This window comes from Penicillium odoratum (assembly GCF_028828045.1).
Source record: "Penicillium odoratum strain IBT 22623 chromosome Unknown utg000001l_segment0_segment0, whole genome shotgun sequence".
In the NCBI taxonomy this organism is placed as follows: domain Eukaryota; kingdom Fungi; phylum Ascomycota; class Eurotiomycetes; order Eurotiales; family Aspergillaceae; genus Penicillium; species Penicillium odoratum.
This window is the reverse complement of record NW_026643143.1, coordinates 5,637,608-5,650,761: the sequence shown is the minus strand read 5'-3', so window position 1 is coordinate 5,650,761 and position 13,154 is coordinate 5,637,608. Positions and strand designations below refer to the sequence as shown.

General features: G+C 47.0%; 4 protein-coding genes across 4 annotated transcripts; 2 read left to right on the top strand and 2 right to left on the bottom strand.

Annotated features, from left to right (window-relative positions):
* Positions 1–1,665: 1,665 nt before the first annotated feature.
* N7520_002039 (uncharacterized protein) lies at positions 1,666–2,036 on the bottom strand (the record flags this gene model as incomplete). The annotated part of the gene is made up of 3 exons (XM_057135974.1): positions 1,666–1,763; positions 1,823–1,872; positions 1,924–2,036. 3 exons carry the CDS (start codon positions 2,034–2,036, stop codon positions 1,666–1,668), a joined length of 261 nt encoding a protein of 86 aa, XP_057001910.1.
* A 2,025-nt stretch (positions 2,037–4,061) lies between these two features.
* Positions 4,062–4,800, top strand: N7520_002038 (uncharacterized protein; the record flags this gene model as incomplete). Its single annotated transcript, XM_057135973.1, has 2 exons — positions 4,062–4,370; positions 4,447–4,800. 2 exons carry the CDS (start codon positions 4,062–4,064, stop codon positions 4,798–4,800), a joined length of 663 nt encoding a protein of 220 aa, XP_057001909.1.
* A 3,914-nt stretch (positions 4,801–8,714) lies between these two features.
* Positions 8,715–10,349, top strand: N7520_002037 (uncharacterized protein; the record flags this gene model as incomplete). The annotated part of the gene is made up of 1 exon (XM_057135972.1): positions 8,715–10,349. One exon carries the CDS (start codon positions 8,715–8,717, stop codon positions 10,347–10,349), a length of 1,635 nt encoding a protein of 544 aa, XP_057001908.1.
* A 347-nt stretch (positions 10,350–10,696) lies between these two features.
* On the bottom strand, positions 10,697–11,967 carry N7520_002036 (uncharacterized protein; the record flags this gene model as incomplete). The annotated part of the gene is made up of 4 exons (XM_057135971.1): positions 10,697–10,787; positions 10,843–11,273; positions 11,333–11,592; positions 11,655–11,967. 4 exons carry the CDS (start codon positions 11,965–11,967, stop codon positions 10,697–10,699), a joined length of 1,095 nt encoding a protein of 364 aa, XP_057001907.1.
* Between the last annotated feature and the right edge of the window lie 1,187 nt (positions 11,968–13,154).

Genomic DNA, 13,154 nt, shown 5'->3' with positions numbered 1-13,154 from the left:
GGTCACTCCCATTTCCAGCAGCTATTGAAGGGATTGGTCAGGCAAAGTCGTGAAAGCCATAGAGAGTCGCTGTAAATCGCTTATCTCTAATCTGATCCATCGAACCCCGTATGTATTTTCGTCGAGCTTGGATTCACATGGAGGAAAAAACGCCTGGAGGCATAGATTAGATTAGATGATACTGGCGAAGATTGGCTTGGGCGACTGACGCAGCCGAAATATATGGATTTCTCCACAGCCAGGTCCAGCGGAGGCAATTCCACACAATCATAGGTTTTTGTAGTCAATTCAGCTTCCACACTTAGTGCAGCGGTGATTTTTGAGATCGGAGGGCAGGGGGAAGGAACATGAATTTATAATTACAAGTGACGAGATGGAAGTGATAAGCAACAGTAAGGCCTAGCCTACAAAGCAAGATGGCGACTTGGTGAACCCAAAATCAGTCGCAGACCACCAAAGACCTACCCCATCTACAGTTTGGTAGGTGCGAGGATCATCTTGACCGAGGATCAATCATCTACGGTATCTCGGAGCTCAAGCCTGAGCTTGCTATCCAGGATGCCCACCCTATTTAATCTAAAAACAGTGCAACTGCATCCACCAGCAGGAATGTATAGTATGCATGAAATCTCTTCCAGCTCGGAACATGATCGAAAATCCATGCTCTCACTATTACTGCACTAGTTGTATTGAAATATATGTGGAAGCCGCGTCGGCGGATATCTCCCAGACCATTTTAGTACTCGAGAAATTCCGGAACGGGATGGAGGAAGCGTGCTATGAATTTCTCTCAGTCAGAGTCGTTTTGGTAGGCGCAACGAGAAATCACCAACCTCCAGGTTTCGAACCCATTCTTATCATCGCGGTCGCTGAAAGAGGATGTAGGGTGACTCTGGTGGCTCACTGTAGCCACGGATCACGGTCAAAAACCGATGTAGCAAGTTAAAATCATAAGCTGCCTCTCTGGTAGTCCGAGAGTAAATTGTGGGACAGTGACCTCCAAAAGATTAATAAGCTTGATAAGAAACTTCGTTTCAATGGTTCAAGCCTGAATTTCAGATAGGAACTCTTTAGTGACCTTGATGGCAAAATGAAGTAAGTTCGCAGAAGATTTAGGCGTCGTTGTGTGAATGAACCAGCCAGCCAATCAACTTAAGATATCATGGCTCGTAAATAACAAATTATAAGTCAGTCTGGGGGTTGGTCGGCATATTCTTGATAGACTTGGTAGACAAATTTGTGACTACTGGTGGGATACGACAGGAAACATAATTGAGCATTATGCTGGTGGAGATTTGATGAATGACCAAACATCGATAGATCACGGACCCGCGGGTGATACGTCTTTGGCTGTCTACGGGCCTGAAGTACCGCCTTGGTTCTTACAGCGATAGCTTTTTAGAATGATGCTGTTACTTTGAAGGGCTGGCGGTGCTCATCTAGATTCATAAAAGATACGCCTTGGAACCATCTCAGGTAGATCTATGCAGGCAAGCCGAAAGTTTGTGGACATATAGAGTCTTGCTCAGGTAGTTTTCTATTTGAAAAGACCGAAGTCTTTTGTATATATCTGACAATATGTGCAAGGCCCGTACCTTATTGACTCATCCAAATGGCCAATCCTATCTTATAGGCTTCCTGCAGCTATCGTAATCAAGGTTCCCTCTAGCAATAGGATCCGGGAAGCCCACCCACATTGTTGGTCACGTAGGCCCATGGGGGCTGGCAGTCGTTGGTGCTTTCGTTGAAGAGGTAGAAGTCTCCTGTAGTACTTTTAAGTCACAATTGATCATCCCGACAAAGCGCTCGATGAAAAGCTTACCATTGGCGCATTGGCAGAAGGTGCCACTAACACCACAATCCGGGTTTGAGCTATGGAAATGTTAGTGAGGAATCCGACAATACAGACGGGACAGAACCCACTAAGGATAACAGCCACTGTCACCACGAGCAACATTGGTGTTGGCATCAGAGGCTGGTGCTGCCATGATCATAGCTGCTTGAGCGACGGCAAAGAACAGAGTGATAGCCTGCATTTTGTATGTCTTTTCCTAGTGTGGTATCGAAGGGAGAAAATTGAGAGATGGTTGTTGAGAATGTAGTAGAAATGTTTTGAATAATCAAGCTTCAAGGTGCTGAATTGCCCCATTCTTATAGATTTTCATATCATACTTGTTGAGTCCGGGATGAGCCCGAAGGGTGTCCAATGAGCAGGATCAGGTTTTTCCTTCTTCCTTTCGTTCGAGGTTAGTGGGTTCGCATTGCTCGGACTTGGGAGAGCTAGCCGGATGAGTCGATAGACGAAGAACGAAACAGTATATAAAATTCCCTCATAGCCGGGGACTTAATCTAGCACTGCTCTGTTCTGTCTGGGCCTCAGTCAGAATGGAGACTCTGCAAAGCACTAAAGCTAACTACTGCTGTGAGGGGCTGACTTTTGAGGAAGCTACGCCAGACTTTACTTATCCGTAGTCTGTAATATTTGAAGGAGCGAGACTAGGGCCACGACAAAGAATGATCTCGAAATAGGAAGGGCATTTCATTGGAAATACCGGGCTACAGCGTTACATTTCATTTCAATGCCTTTAAGCGCGCGAAAGATTTGTATCTCCCATGAACAGAAAGCTTCATGCCACCACGCTCTGTCCAGCCAGGCAAGCACGAAAAAGATTATTCACTTGGCGGCGCAAATCCCCTGCCCCATATATTTACTGTAAGTGAGGGTGGAACCAGAATAAAGAATAGCATGCCATATCGCAGTACGGTAATGCAGGAACAATTGGACATCACGGACCTCGAAGGACCGAAAAATACGTAGTTATTCAACAGCAAGCAGCGCTAATGACCTGAAGGGTTGCTCCCAAACCTGAACAGGAAGGTTCTACCGCTCGCTCTATTGTAACTTAAAATAGTGCGAGTCGTTGCACTTTGTGCAAGATATCCATTTTTGTAAGAGATTTTAGTTTGAACAAAAGCTAGGATGTGGTCAACCCGCTGCTGTACAGACCCATAACCGATATACAGTTCCCCATTGATGTGCGAGATCAGCGCAGGAACCCCAACTTAATCTATGTTCATTTCTATGGAGATGGGAAAAGAAGTATGCTTTGTTTGAATTGATCTATACTCGGTTATCGAAAAAGCTCGCACTATTGCTCAATTTCATTCCCCGACATCGCTCCGGGCAAGATTGCTACCATGTTACCTTGACAAATTTTTTATATTAAGTCATTCATAGCTTTATCCCCGGTACTAATTTGATAAATTAAAAAATACCTTGATCCACTGTAGTATCGCAATGACTTCCCAGTCTAAGGTCACATTCTAGACTGTGCAGACATGCCCGTTCCTCTGACTCGGCTACGGGGGAAAAACAGACTACCGGCATTTGTACTAGACCGAAAAGCGTTACAACGCCATTTGGAACAAGGCGCAATAGACCCACCCACTTTTGGCCCCCATCCAACGTCTTTGACTTGATGTGTTGGTGAATTTTTTCCTCGCTACGGGTCTTTTAGCGCTTACTGAAACGCACCCATTCCGGCCCTGACCCTGATTTTGTAAGGGTCTGTGGCGCCACGTTACAAGTGCATACTAGGACCATAAATGTTGGAGCACCTGTATTTATGGTATTGTCCTGTCACCCTGATACGCACTACTCATGCATTAGGGTTAGACCTGTATCTATAGTATTGGGTCGTGACCCACAGAACTCCACAACAATACAACTGAGATACACATGCAACAACAGGTTATGAACCCTCAATTTGCTCATCATGGATAGTGAATCAGGACATCCAAAGCTCATTCGAACAAACTATCATTCTTGGAGACTGGACGCCGAAGTCCAACTCACCGGCCTGGGAGCACTAGGCATCGTCGAAGGCACCGAGCCTGTGCCCGAAGTCCCCTCCACATCACGAGCAGCCGAACTCACAAATTATAGCCAGAACGCTAAAGACTACCGACAAGCTCGAGAAAAGGCGATACAATGGATCTGGAATCATATCCACAGCGACTTTCACAGCATCGTTGCAGCTGTCCGTCGAGACCCGCGAGCCATGTGGCTCGAATTGGAACGTCGACTAGGAGGAAGAAACAACTACAATATCTGGGCTGTACGGCAACAACTTGGGAGTGAATCCTTCAAAGAAAACGATACCATTCAAACTTGGTCCGCTCGTCTCGATACCTACAATCAACGCCTGATCGGAACCGGATCTGAGCTCTCCGAACTAGAGAGAATCGCCAAATTGCTCAGTACACTTCCCAAACGCTTCGAAATCACAGTCTCTCACATTCAACGAATCCCCAACCTCGACTACCAGACTGCTTTACAGCAACTACTCGACTTTGAAAATCAACTACCGGTCGGCGCCGCAAATGGATCTGGAATGGCACTGATCACTGAAAACCGACCCCGAAGACCATTCCAATTACGACGAGGAAGAGGCAGTCGATATAGACCATCTGAACCATACCGTCGAGAACATAGAGTCGAAAATCCTCGGCCGACAGTATACTGCTACCACTGTGGACGAAGAGGTCACACTAAGTCAAAGTGCTGGGAACTTCAACGTCGTGAAGAGGAAGACAAGCAAAACCAAGCACGACTATCTCGAATACCTCGCGGCACAAATTACACGGCAGAGGATGCTGCGACCTCATCTACAAATCCAACTCAACAACCATCCCGATCCGATGCGAACTATATGGAAGACGGGTTTGCTCACATGGCAAGCCATGATGCATCATCCACAAACGAATGGATACTCGATTCTGGAGCAAGCCATACAATGACTCATACAAGATCAAACCTCACCCACTTCAAAAGATTTCACCAACCTCGCCAAGTCATCATTGGGGATGGATCGCATGTAAAAGCACTCGGAAGCGGCACTCTTCACATACGGACAAACTTGGCTTCTATTGATCTGAAGGAAGTCTGGTGGGTGCCTCACCTTAGCACAAATCTGATATCCGTGCGTTCCTTGGACGATATGGGACTAGAAGTCATATTTGCTGGTGGCCAATGCAGGATCCAACGCGACGGTAGATCGCTTGCTACTGCAAGTCAAATCCGATCGAATCTCTACCAACTTAATCTGCCCGCGTCCGCATTTAATGCCAAATTCAACAATTATCATCCGATCACAATCTGGCACCAGCGGCTTGGACATCTCAATTTGAAGGACGTGTCAAAGATTACCCGAATTCAACTACCAAAACAACTCTCTCGATGTGCCTCGTGCATGGCTGGAAAACAGCATGCTGTGTTTAACCGAAACCCTCAAGAGAGAGCTACAAAACCATTTGAGTTCATTCACTCCGACCTCAGCGGTTTGCTGCCTACTTCTCTAGGCGGTTATCGATACTTTCTCGTTTTCGTGGACGACTTCACGCGATACACCCACACCTACTTTCTGAAGGGTAAAAGCATGACGGAAACCATTGAAGCCTTTCGTGCCTACCACACATGGATCAAGACTCAGTTCGGCGCGGTCGTTCGCTGAATTCGCACCGATAATGGCACTGGAGAATTTGCCAACCAGTATTGGCACGATTATATGATCAATGAAGGCATTCAATATGAATTCAGCCCTCCCAGTACTCCACATATGAACGGTGTGAGCGAAAGAACAATCCGGACTCTCAAAGAGATGGCGAGGACTATGCTTGCAGGAGCGAACCTGCCAGATCGCGAAGAATTCTGGGGCGAAGCCGTGGCGACTGCCACGTACATACGCAATTTATCCCCCTCCCATGCATTTAATGGTAAGGTACCGCTGATTGGCCTTTACCCAAACTTGACTCCTAGGTATAATCACCTTAAACCGTTTGGCTGTTTAGCCTATGTTCTCGTCCCACCCGCACAGCGTTCAACATGGCAGTCACGCACAAGAAGATGCCTGTTCATGGGCTATATCCATAACACAACAAAGGTCTGGAAGGTATATGACATTGAAGCAAAGCGAACATTCAATACTGGTCAAGTGATATTTGATGAAGAACAGTTTCCAGGAATCCCCATTGAATCCCAAAACCTGCAATGCCATCCATCCTGGCAAGTTGAAGGCCCACATGCTGTGGCCAATATTGTACAATCCAGTTTCCGAGACCTCCATCTTGAGGTTATCAAGCAAGAACCGGAACTGTTAAATTTCAAGATCTGTGGGATTGAGCCACCACAAGACTATCATTTATGTGACCCCATCATACCTCCACGCGCAACTGCTCTTACCGCTCAACGGAGTAGGGAGGATCTATCTAAGGGCGGCGCGGAGCCGAGCGCAGTGAAGAAGCCAGCTGGCAGGCTCCGAGTGGACGTAGCAGGCGATCCACTGGATTATCACACTGCAATGCAGGTGGATCCCGTCAATTGGTCTCGCGCCATACGCGATGAGTTTTCCGCGCACCAAAAGAATCAGACATATGAAATTATCCCCTTGCCCTTGGATAAGACTGCGATTGGCTGCAAATGGGGGTTCAAGACAAAGTACAATGCGCAAGGGGACATGCATTTTAAAGCTCGCCTGGTTGCAAAAGGCTATGAGCAAGAATATGGAGTACATTATCAAGAGACGTACGCACCTGTTGCAAGGTTAACGTCCATGAGGCTCCTGTTAGCCCTCGCTGCCTGGTTTCAGTGGGAGGTAGAGCAGTTAGACGTGGTCACTGCTTTTCTCAACCCTCATTTGTCAGAAGAAATCTATATGGAGCCACCAGAAGGCATGGAACTTGAAGCTGGAAAAGTTCTGCGTCTGAATCGGACGCTCTACGGTTTGAAACAATCCCCTTATGAATGGTACTCTGATATGCACAAGAAGCTAATGACTCTTGGATTCCGTCGGTCAACCGAGGATCCCAACATTTATGTCTCAACACTCGTCCAGTGCATTTTACTTCTTTACGTTGATGACATCCTTCTTGCTGGTCCACAAGGTCCTGTCTCGCAGATCAAACAGGATCTCATGAAACTGTATCACATGAAAGACCTTGGGAAAGTGTCCCTCTTTCTGGGCATGCAGATCGAACGAGATTCACATCGAATTTGCATTCATCAAAAGCGTTATATTGACAAGCTATTGGAGCGTTTCAACATGTCAAGCAGCCACGGGATCACGACACCCCTCTCCATCAAGAACGATCTACATGAAGCTCGAGACAATGACAAGATTCTCGACTACGACGACAGAAAGCAGTACCAAGCGATAGTGGGAGGTCTGATGTACCTTATGATGGCGACTCGTCCGGACCTTGCTTTCACCCTATCACGTCTATCCAAGTTCAATGCGAAGCCAACGGCAAAACACATGGAAGCTGCCAAGCATGCTCTACGGTACATCAAATACACAAGTGACATAGGCCTAGTCTACGGCGGAAGAGATACCGAGCTATATGGTTACACCGATTCCGACTTTGCTGCGGACGTCGACAATCGAAAATCCACAAGTGGATACGTGTTCCTCCTCAACGGCGCCTGTGTTCATTGGCAATCAAAACAACAATCACTTATTGCTCGATCCACTCATCAAGCCGAATATGTCGCGATGGCGAATGCCAGCTATGAAACCAGTTACCTTCGACGCCTAATTGCAGACATCCATCCGGACTGCCACCCTACTCATCCCACAACCCTATATGCAGACAATCAGAGCGCGATCATAACAGCACAATCAGGCCGCGACGTTTCCCCTCGATCAAAACACATCGACATCCGATACCACATTACACGAGAAGCACTTTCCAATGGCATCCTTCGACTCGAGTACATTCGCACAACAGAGATGACAGCAGATATTCTGACAAAGGCACTACCTCGTGAACTGCATGAGAAACATATTTTATCAATGGGCCTTCGGAAAGGATTTGCTTGAGGGCGAGCACTCTTTTTGTCCTGCGACCGGTGATTTTACTCTTATCGAGAGAAGTTTACACACGATCGAGGTTTTTGATGAGGCTCGTAAAGGAAGCCAGACTACGAGTGGGAGATCCTGTCTATGCGATGATTAGCGCGTAGTCAGGCTGAGTGGGAGTGTTGGAGCACCTGTATTTATGGTATTGTCCTGTCACCCTGATACGCACTACTCATGCATTAGGGTTAGACCTGTATCTATAGTATTGGGTCGTGACCCACAGAACTCCACAACAATACAACTGAGATACACATGCAACAACAATAAAGTACCACAAGAGACCAAATGATTGGAACGGAACCCGTTATCTCTCTGGCCAGTGGAGCTTCCGAATAATTCATCAGAGTGTGGGCCTGCTGATACCCTTGAGCGCTGCAGAATTGTGGGAGTAATTTGAGGGGAGGGGCGGTAATAAATCGGGATGTTGGTTCGGCTGTTGATCATGTTTTCGGGGTCTTCCGCATTTCCTCCGAATTCCACAGTTGTGTCTTACACATTGGTAAAGTCCAGGTTCCTCCTCTACGGAGTACCCACACTCTACGCAGATGATAATGTGGTAGTCATCAACGGAAATTTGAACGCTGTTTGGCTGCCACATCAAATAAGCCTTACATTGGATACGTGAAAAGTCCGACAATTGAAATAGTCAGTGCTCAGCCTCATCTTCAACATCCTCCGACATTTCTGGAGTCAAATACACACAAGTTTTGCCAATATTGGCCAATACTGGAGGGGCCTGCTTTGAAGCTTGGCACGCCGACCCGCATCGAGTTGACCAATTCCTACCTCGTCGACATCATGTCAGAAAAAGTCCATGATCGGCTTTCTAAGCTTCCCAATGAACTCTTGGTCCTGATCTTTCAACAATCTACTAATTTCAGTTCGGTATGGAGCCTCATGCATACATCCTCCTACCTAGCGTCAGTGTTTAACGACCATGCCTGTCTAATCGTCAATGCTGTTTTGAACACTAAGGTTCCGTCCCAGTCCCGGGCTCTCATACAGGGCGTTTTGACACTGCACAAAGGCACGTTCCTAAGCCGTACCCCGGAAGATGAGCTTTATTATTTCGATTGGTCTGAGGTCCCGCTGCTGCCCAGCGTGTCCGCAACATCGTCAGACATGAGATGGCTTGTTAGGCTAGCCCACCATGTTCATAATCATGCTCATTTGTACATCGAAGTCTGCATGCAAAGATGTTTGCAAAGCAGACTGGGAGACCGAAATTATTCCGAGGGATTCAAAATCCCAACATGGACCGAGGAGCAACGTGGCCTTCTGGGATTTTGGCGGCTCATCTTTGTCAACCAGCTCCGTGAAGAGTCACAGAAAGGCTCGCTCAGATGGCCACCTCAAACCATAGACTCTTTGAAGGGCGGAATGCGGCGTTATGGACGGTCCTCTCTTTTTTGCACAATGCAAACAACAATGGCGCTCGATTATCTGACAGGTTATTACTCGGCTCCAAAATCTCAGCTACCTTCGATAAATTCAATGGTCCTCAGATTACCGCCTGTTCCGGGGCAACGAGAATTCGGCTGGCACTGTCAACCTCTGCCTACATGGCAGGCGATCTCCCAGGGGCAGGAGCCCGATGAAATTCTTCGTATGCAAATTAAAACTACCAACACACCATTCGATGCCGAATCCGATCAGCTAGCACCACGACTGAGTAACCAACTGGAATCCCCACTAGTTGTTTCAGAAGAAGAGCCGGCAGAAGAGCTAGAAGAGGAGCCAGCAGACGAGACAAACGACGAAACCGAAGAAAAGTGTGGTCAGAGCAACCAGGTGGCCAATCAAGAAGCTAGACGAGATGCCAATCAGGGACGAGTTGAACAGTCCGACGGGAATCTCGACCCTCGGACCCCGAGATATTATTTTGGCCCACCTTCCTCGTCCAGCGAATCGTCTGATGATGTCGATCTCTTGCCCGATGAAGATGAGGAAGGTCGAAGTGACGAGGATGAGCATAGCGATGACGATGAAAGAAGCAGTAGGCGTGGCGCATATAGTTGTATCCTTCGCGACGTTTCGGATACCGATAGCCAGGATTACGAATATCCTGGAAGATTGGAAGTACGAAACCGTCCAGTCAGCCAGTATGTGGCACGCCCTGTTCGGGACTTTGGCCCAAATTCAACGGTAGAAGAATGTCTGGACCTGGAAAGGTGGCCGCTTGGCCTCCAGTTTTGGGACAGCATGATACTCAATCCGGAAGGAGGACCTGGAAAGTATATGCGCTTCGATGCTTATGCTCGGTATGGCTTTTTACTATGGGAAGAATGGCGGATGATTGAATTTGGGTTGTGGTCGAACAAGCCTATTGAAGATATGTCTGTTTACTATCATAGGTGGTTTCGATTCCTTTCTCCAGAGGATATGTCTTTTCATTCAAAATTCCGATATTCATGGGACGACGACTGGCTATAGAATGGATTGACATGCGAAGTTCCTTATCCAAATACTGTAATGGAGTACGCGTCGTTGGTGCTGGCAATGTCTGTCTGCGAGCCAAAAACCACCGGGACAGGTTGTTGGGTAGTGGTAAACAAGAAAGGAGAACCTAGGGGTGGCTTATGGAAGGAAAGACGGTCTGAGTTGCTATCTCTGCACGACTGGGCTTATGAACATCACATATGCTTAATCACTACACATCGCTATTCCCCACTACAATACATATATCCACATCGTATGTTCCAGCTTTGGCTTCCCAGATCAGATTTGAACTGCATTGAAATCTGGGATTTCTTTGGTATTGGAGGCACTGGAAGATCTTTTCAGTCTTCATAGGTGGCATAACCAGTATAGAACTCTACTGGGTAGTCCTTGGCCCCAGCTGTGACGGATAGAGTGTAGTCATAGGCAACCCTGGAACGATATATTAGCGAGAGAAAGAAGGAAGACAGAGCGATTCAATACTGACGCCTGCATAGCATAGTTTTCTGGGTTCGACATGGCCTGTGACTTCACGAAGTAAGTTCCATCACGGCGCGCGGCGTTTCCCGTCATCCTGCGGAATACGTATTCCTCCTTACCAGAAGGGTGCAGGTCTTCACCCCAGTATAAATGAAACAATTCGTGATAAAGAGTACGGCCTGCAGGCATGACGTCTCTGATTCTTGTGTTATCATCTGGGGCTTGGCCAAACTTCTCGTAGTAACTGCTTGCGAATGCGGAAATACTCGTCTCATGCAACTTAACCTCAGTAAACGACTTAGGACAAAGCACAATGAGACTTATGGAGCCTTGGTTCATGGTATATCCCAAGGCGTCTGCTTCGTCGCACCCATTTTTGGTTGGATCATCAGAATATTTTACGTTGAAAATATAAGCGCCAATGCCTGCACTCCAATACTGAGTGAAAACTCCACGATTAGTACAAGAATTCAATTTTGGAATAGCGGGTTTCATACAGGATAGATTTTGCTTTCCTTGACGTTCCAATCCTTTGCAATCTTCTTTCGTGCTTTCACCATCTTTGAGCTGTCCTTGATACGGATAATCGCGCCATCTCCGTCGACCATATCGGTTCCGTCTTTGTCCTTCATCTGGCTGCTCATGTCCTGGCGAATCACCCACGAGTCACCACAAAACAAATAAGGCTTTTTCTTGTTCTGGCCGTTGTTGACGTTCCCGCCTGACTCCAGCCAAGTTTTCACCCCGTCGGCTCTTCCTATGACCTATTAACTTGAAGACTCGCGGTTGGTAAAAATTCTGGAATCTGAATAGAATTACCTTTGACGGTTTCGAACTCAGAGTCGGATGGTTTGAGAAACATAACATCCACCAATCGCTTTGCCGCTTCATGCGTATTCGCAACGGTGTCTTGGTAGTCACTCATTGCTTTAGACCCCTGTGTAGCCAGCGTGTAGGCGTCATCGGCAATGGAATTCAGGGTGTCCTCTCCAATTGTAGCGCAGCCACCAAAGTCGTCCGTCTCGACGGTGTAGCGAAACAAATTCGAGAGTGTTTGTCGATCAGCCTCCACAAGGTTTACCAAGGCAGCAAACAGCAGACCTGGAACAAGCATCAGCCTGATTGACCGCATGCTGACAGTTGGAAATCAATAAATGGCTTTGGCTGCTATCAAGTAACTCGGAAGCAGGTTCCATATAAGTGAAATAGGTTGTTTCTTTCACTAGTGTAGAGTCTGGCCCGGCTGAGATGCACGAATCCTTGCTTTTCCTGAACTCTTCCGACTTAGCAAGTTCTAGTGTCTGGAAGAATCACCAAACACTCTTATCTCGCTTTTTACGTGATTGAAAACTTCGTTATTTGGAATAGCATAGTGCTCGGTTCAAGCCCCTATCGCGACGAAACCTCTATTAACTGATACTTCGTATTTGCGCATGACCCACAACTAATTTAGACAAAGAGGCAGACCGGAAGATAGATGCCGGGTACGCCTGCTCGAGGCACTAAAGGGAACTAGTTTGATTATTCTGCCCAGTGTGCAGACTCCATTTGGAAGGTTGAGTGTACCTGCTTGGGGCCGACATAAGCTGCCCCGCTTAGGGGCCTCTGGACTAAGGGAGAAGAGCCAATGCCCTTAGCAGATAAATCCACGCCGTACAGTCTGGCCATTGGCTTATTTTCATTACCACGAAATAGCCTAGATTGCAATATCATCACGTTTCACCTCGAAATAGCGAATACCGACCTGTGTGGGGATTCTTTTAGTCTGATAGTGGGGGCCATATTGGATGCAACATTGCAATCTAGAGAAACTGACCCACTTTGACTTATTTTGTGAGACTCTGTTAGGATGTCGGTGATACTTTTTGTTTTAATCCGTGTCCGAAAGCACTAAAGCGTACGCAGGGAGATAGACGGTGTTGATTTCAGGTGAAAGCACTGTTAAGAGAAGTCATAGATTGAGCCGAATCTCCGAATTTCTAGATAAAGTTGACCAAACGGAGAAAATCCGGCAAAAACATCGGGGTTTGAGAGTGCATTTTTGAAAACTAGAAAAACTTGCTAGTAAGTTTGCAAGTAGGTGTGGAACTAGTCTTGCCACCAGTACGAAGTGGTAGGTCTCAGTACTAGAGCATTTTTCAAATCGTCGATGCAGCCCCCGGGGCCTAGTGATTACACTAAGGCGAGCAGCTAGCTAGTGACTCGCTAATACTATGGCTCCACCATAATTTCAACGGACTCTACGGTCCGTGTTTGTCATCAAATCTCCGGAGCGTTGTACTGCCGACAATAAAGATGCGTACTTGGTGACACTTTTAG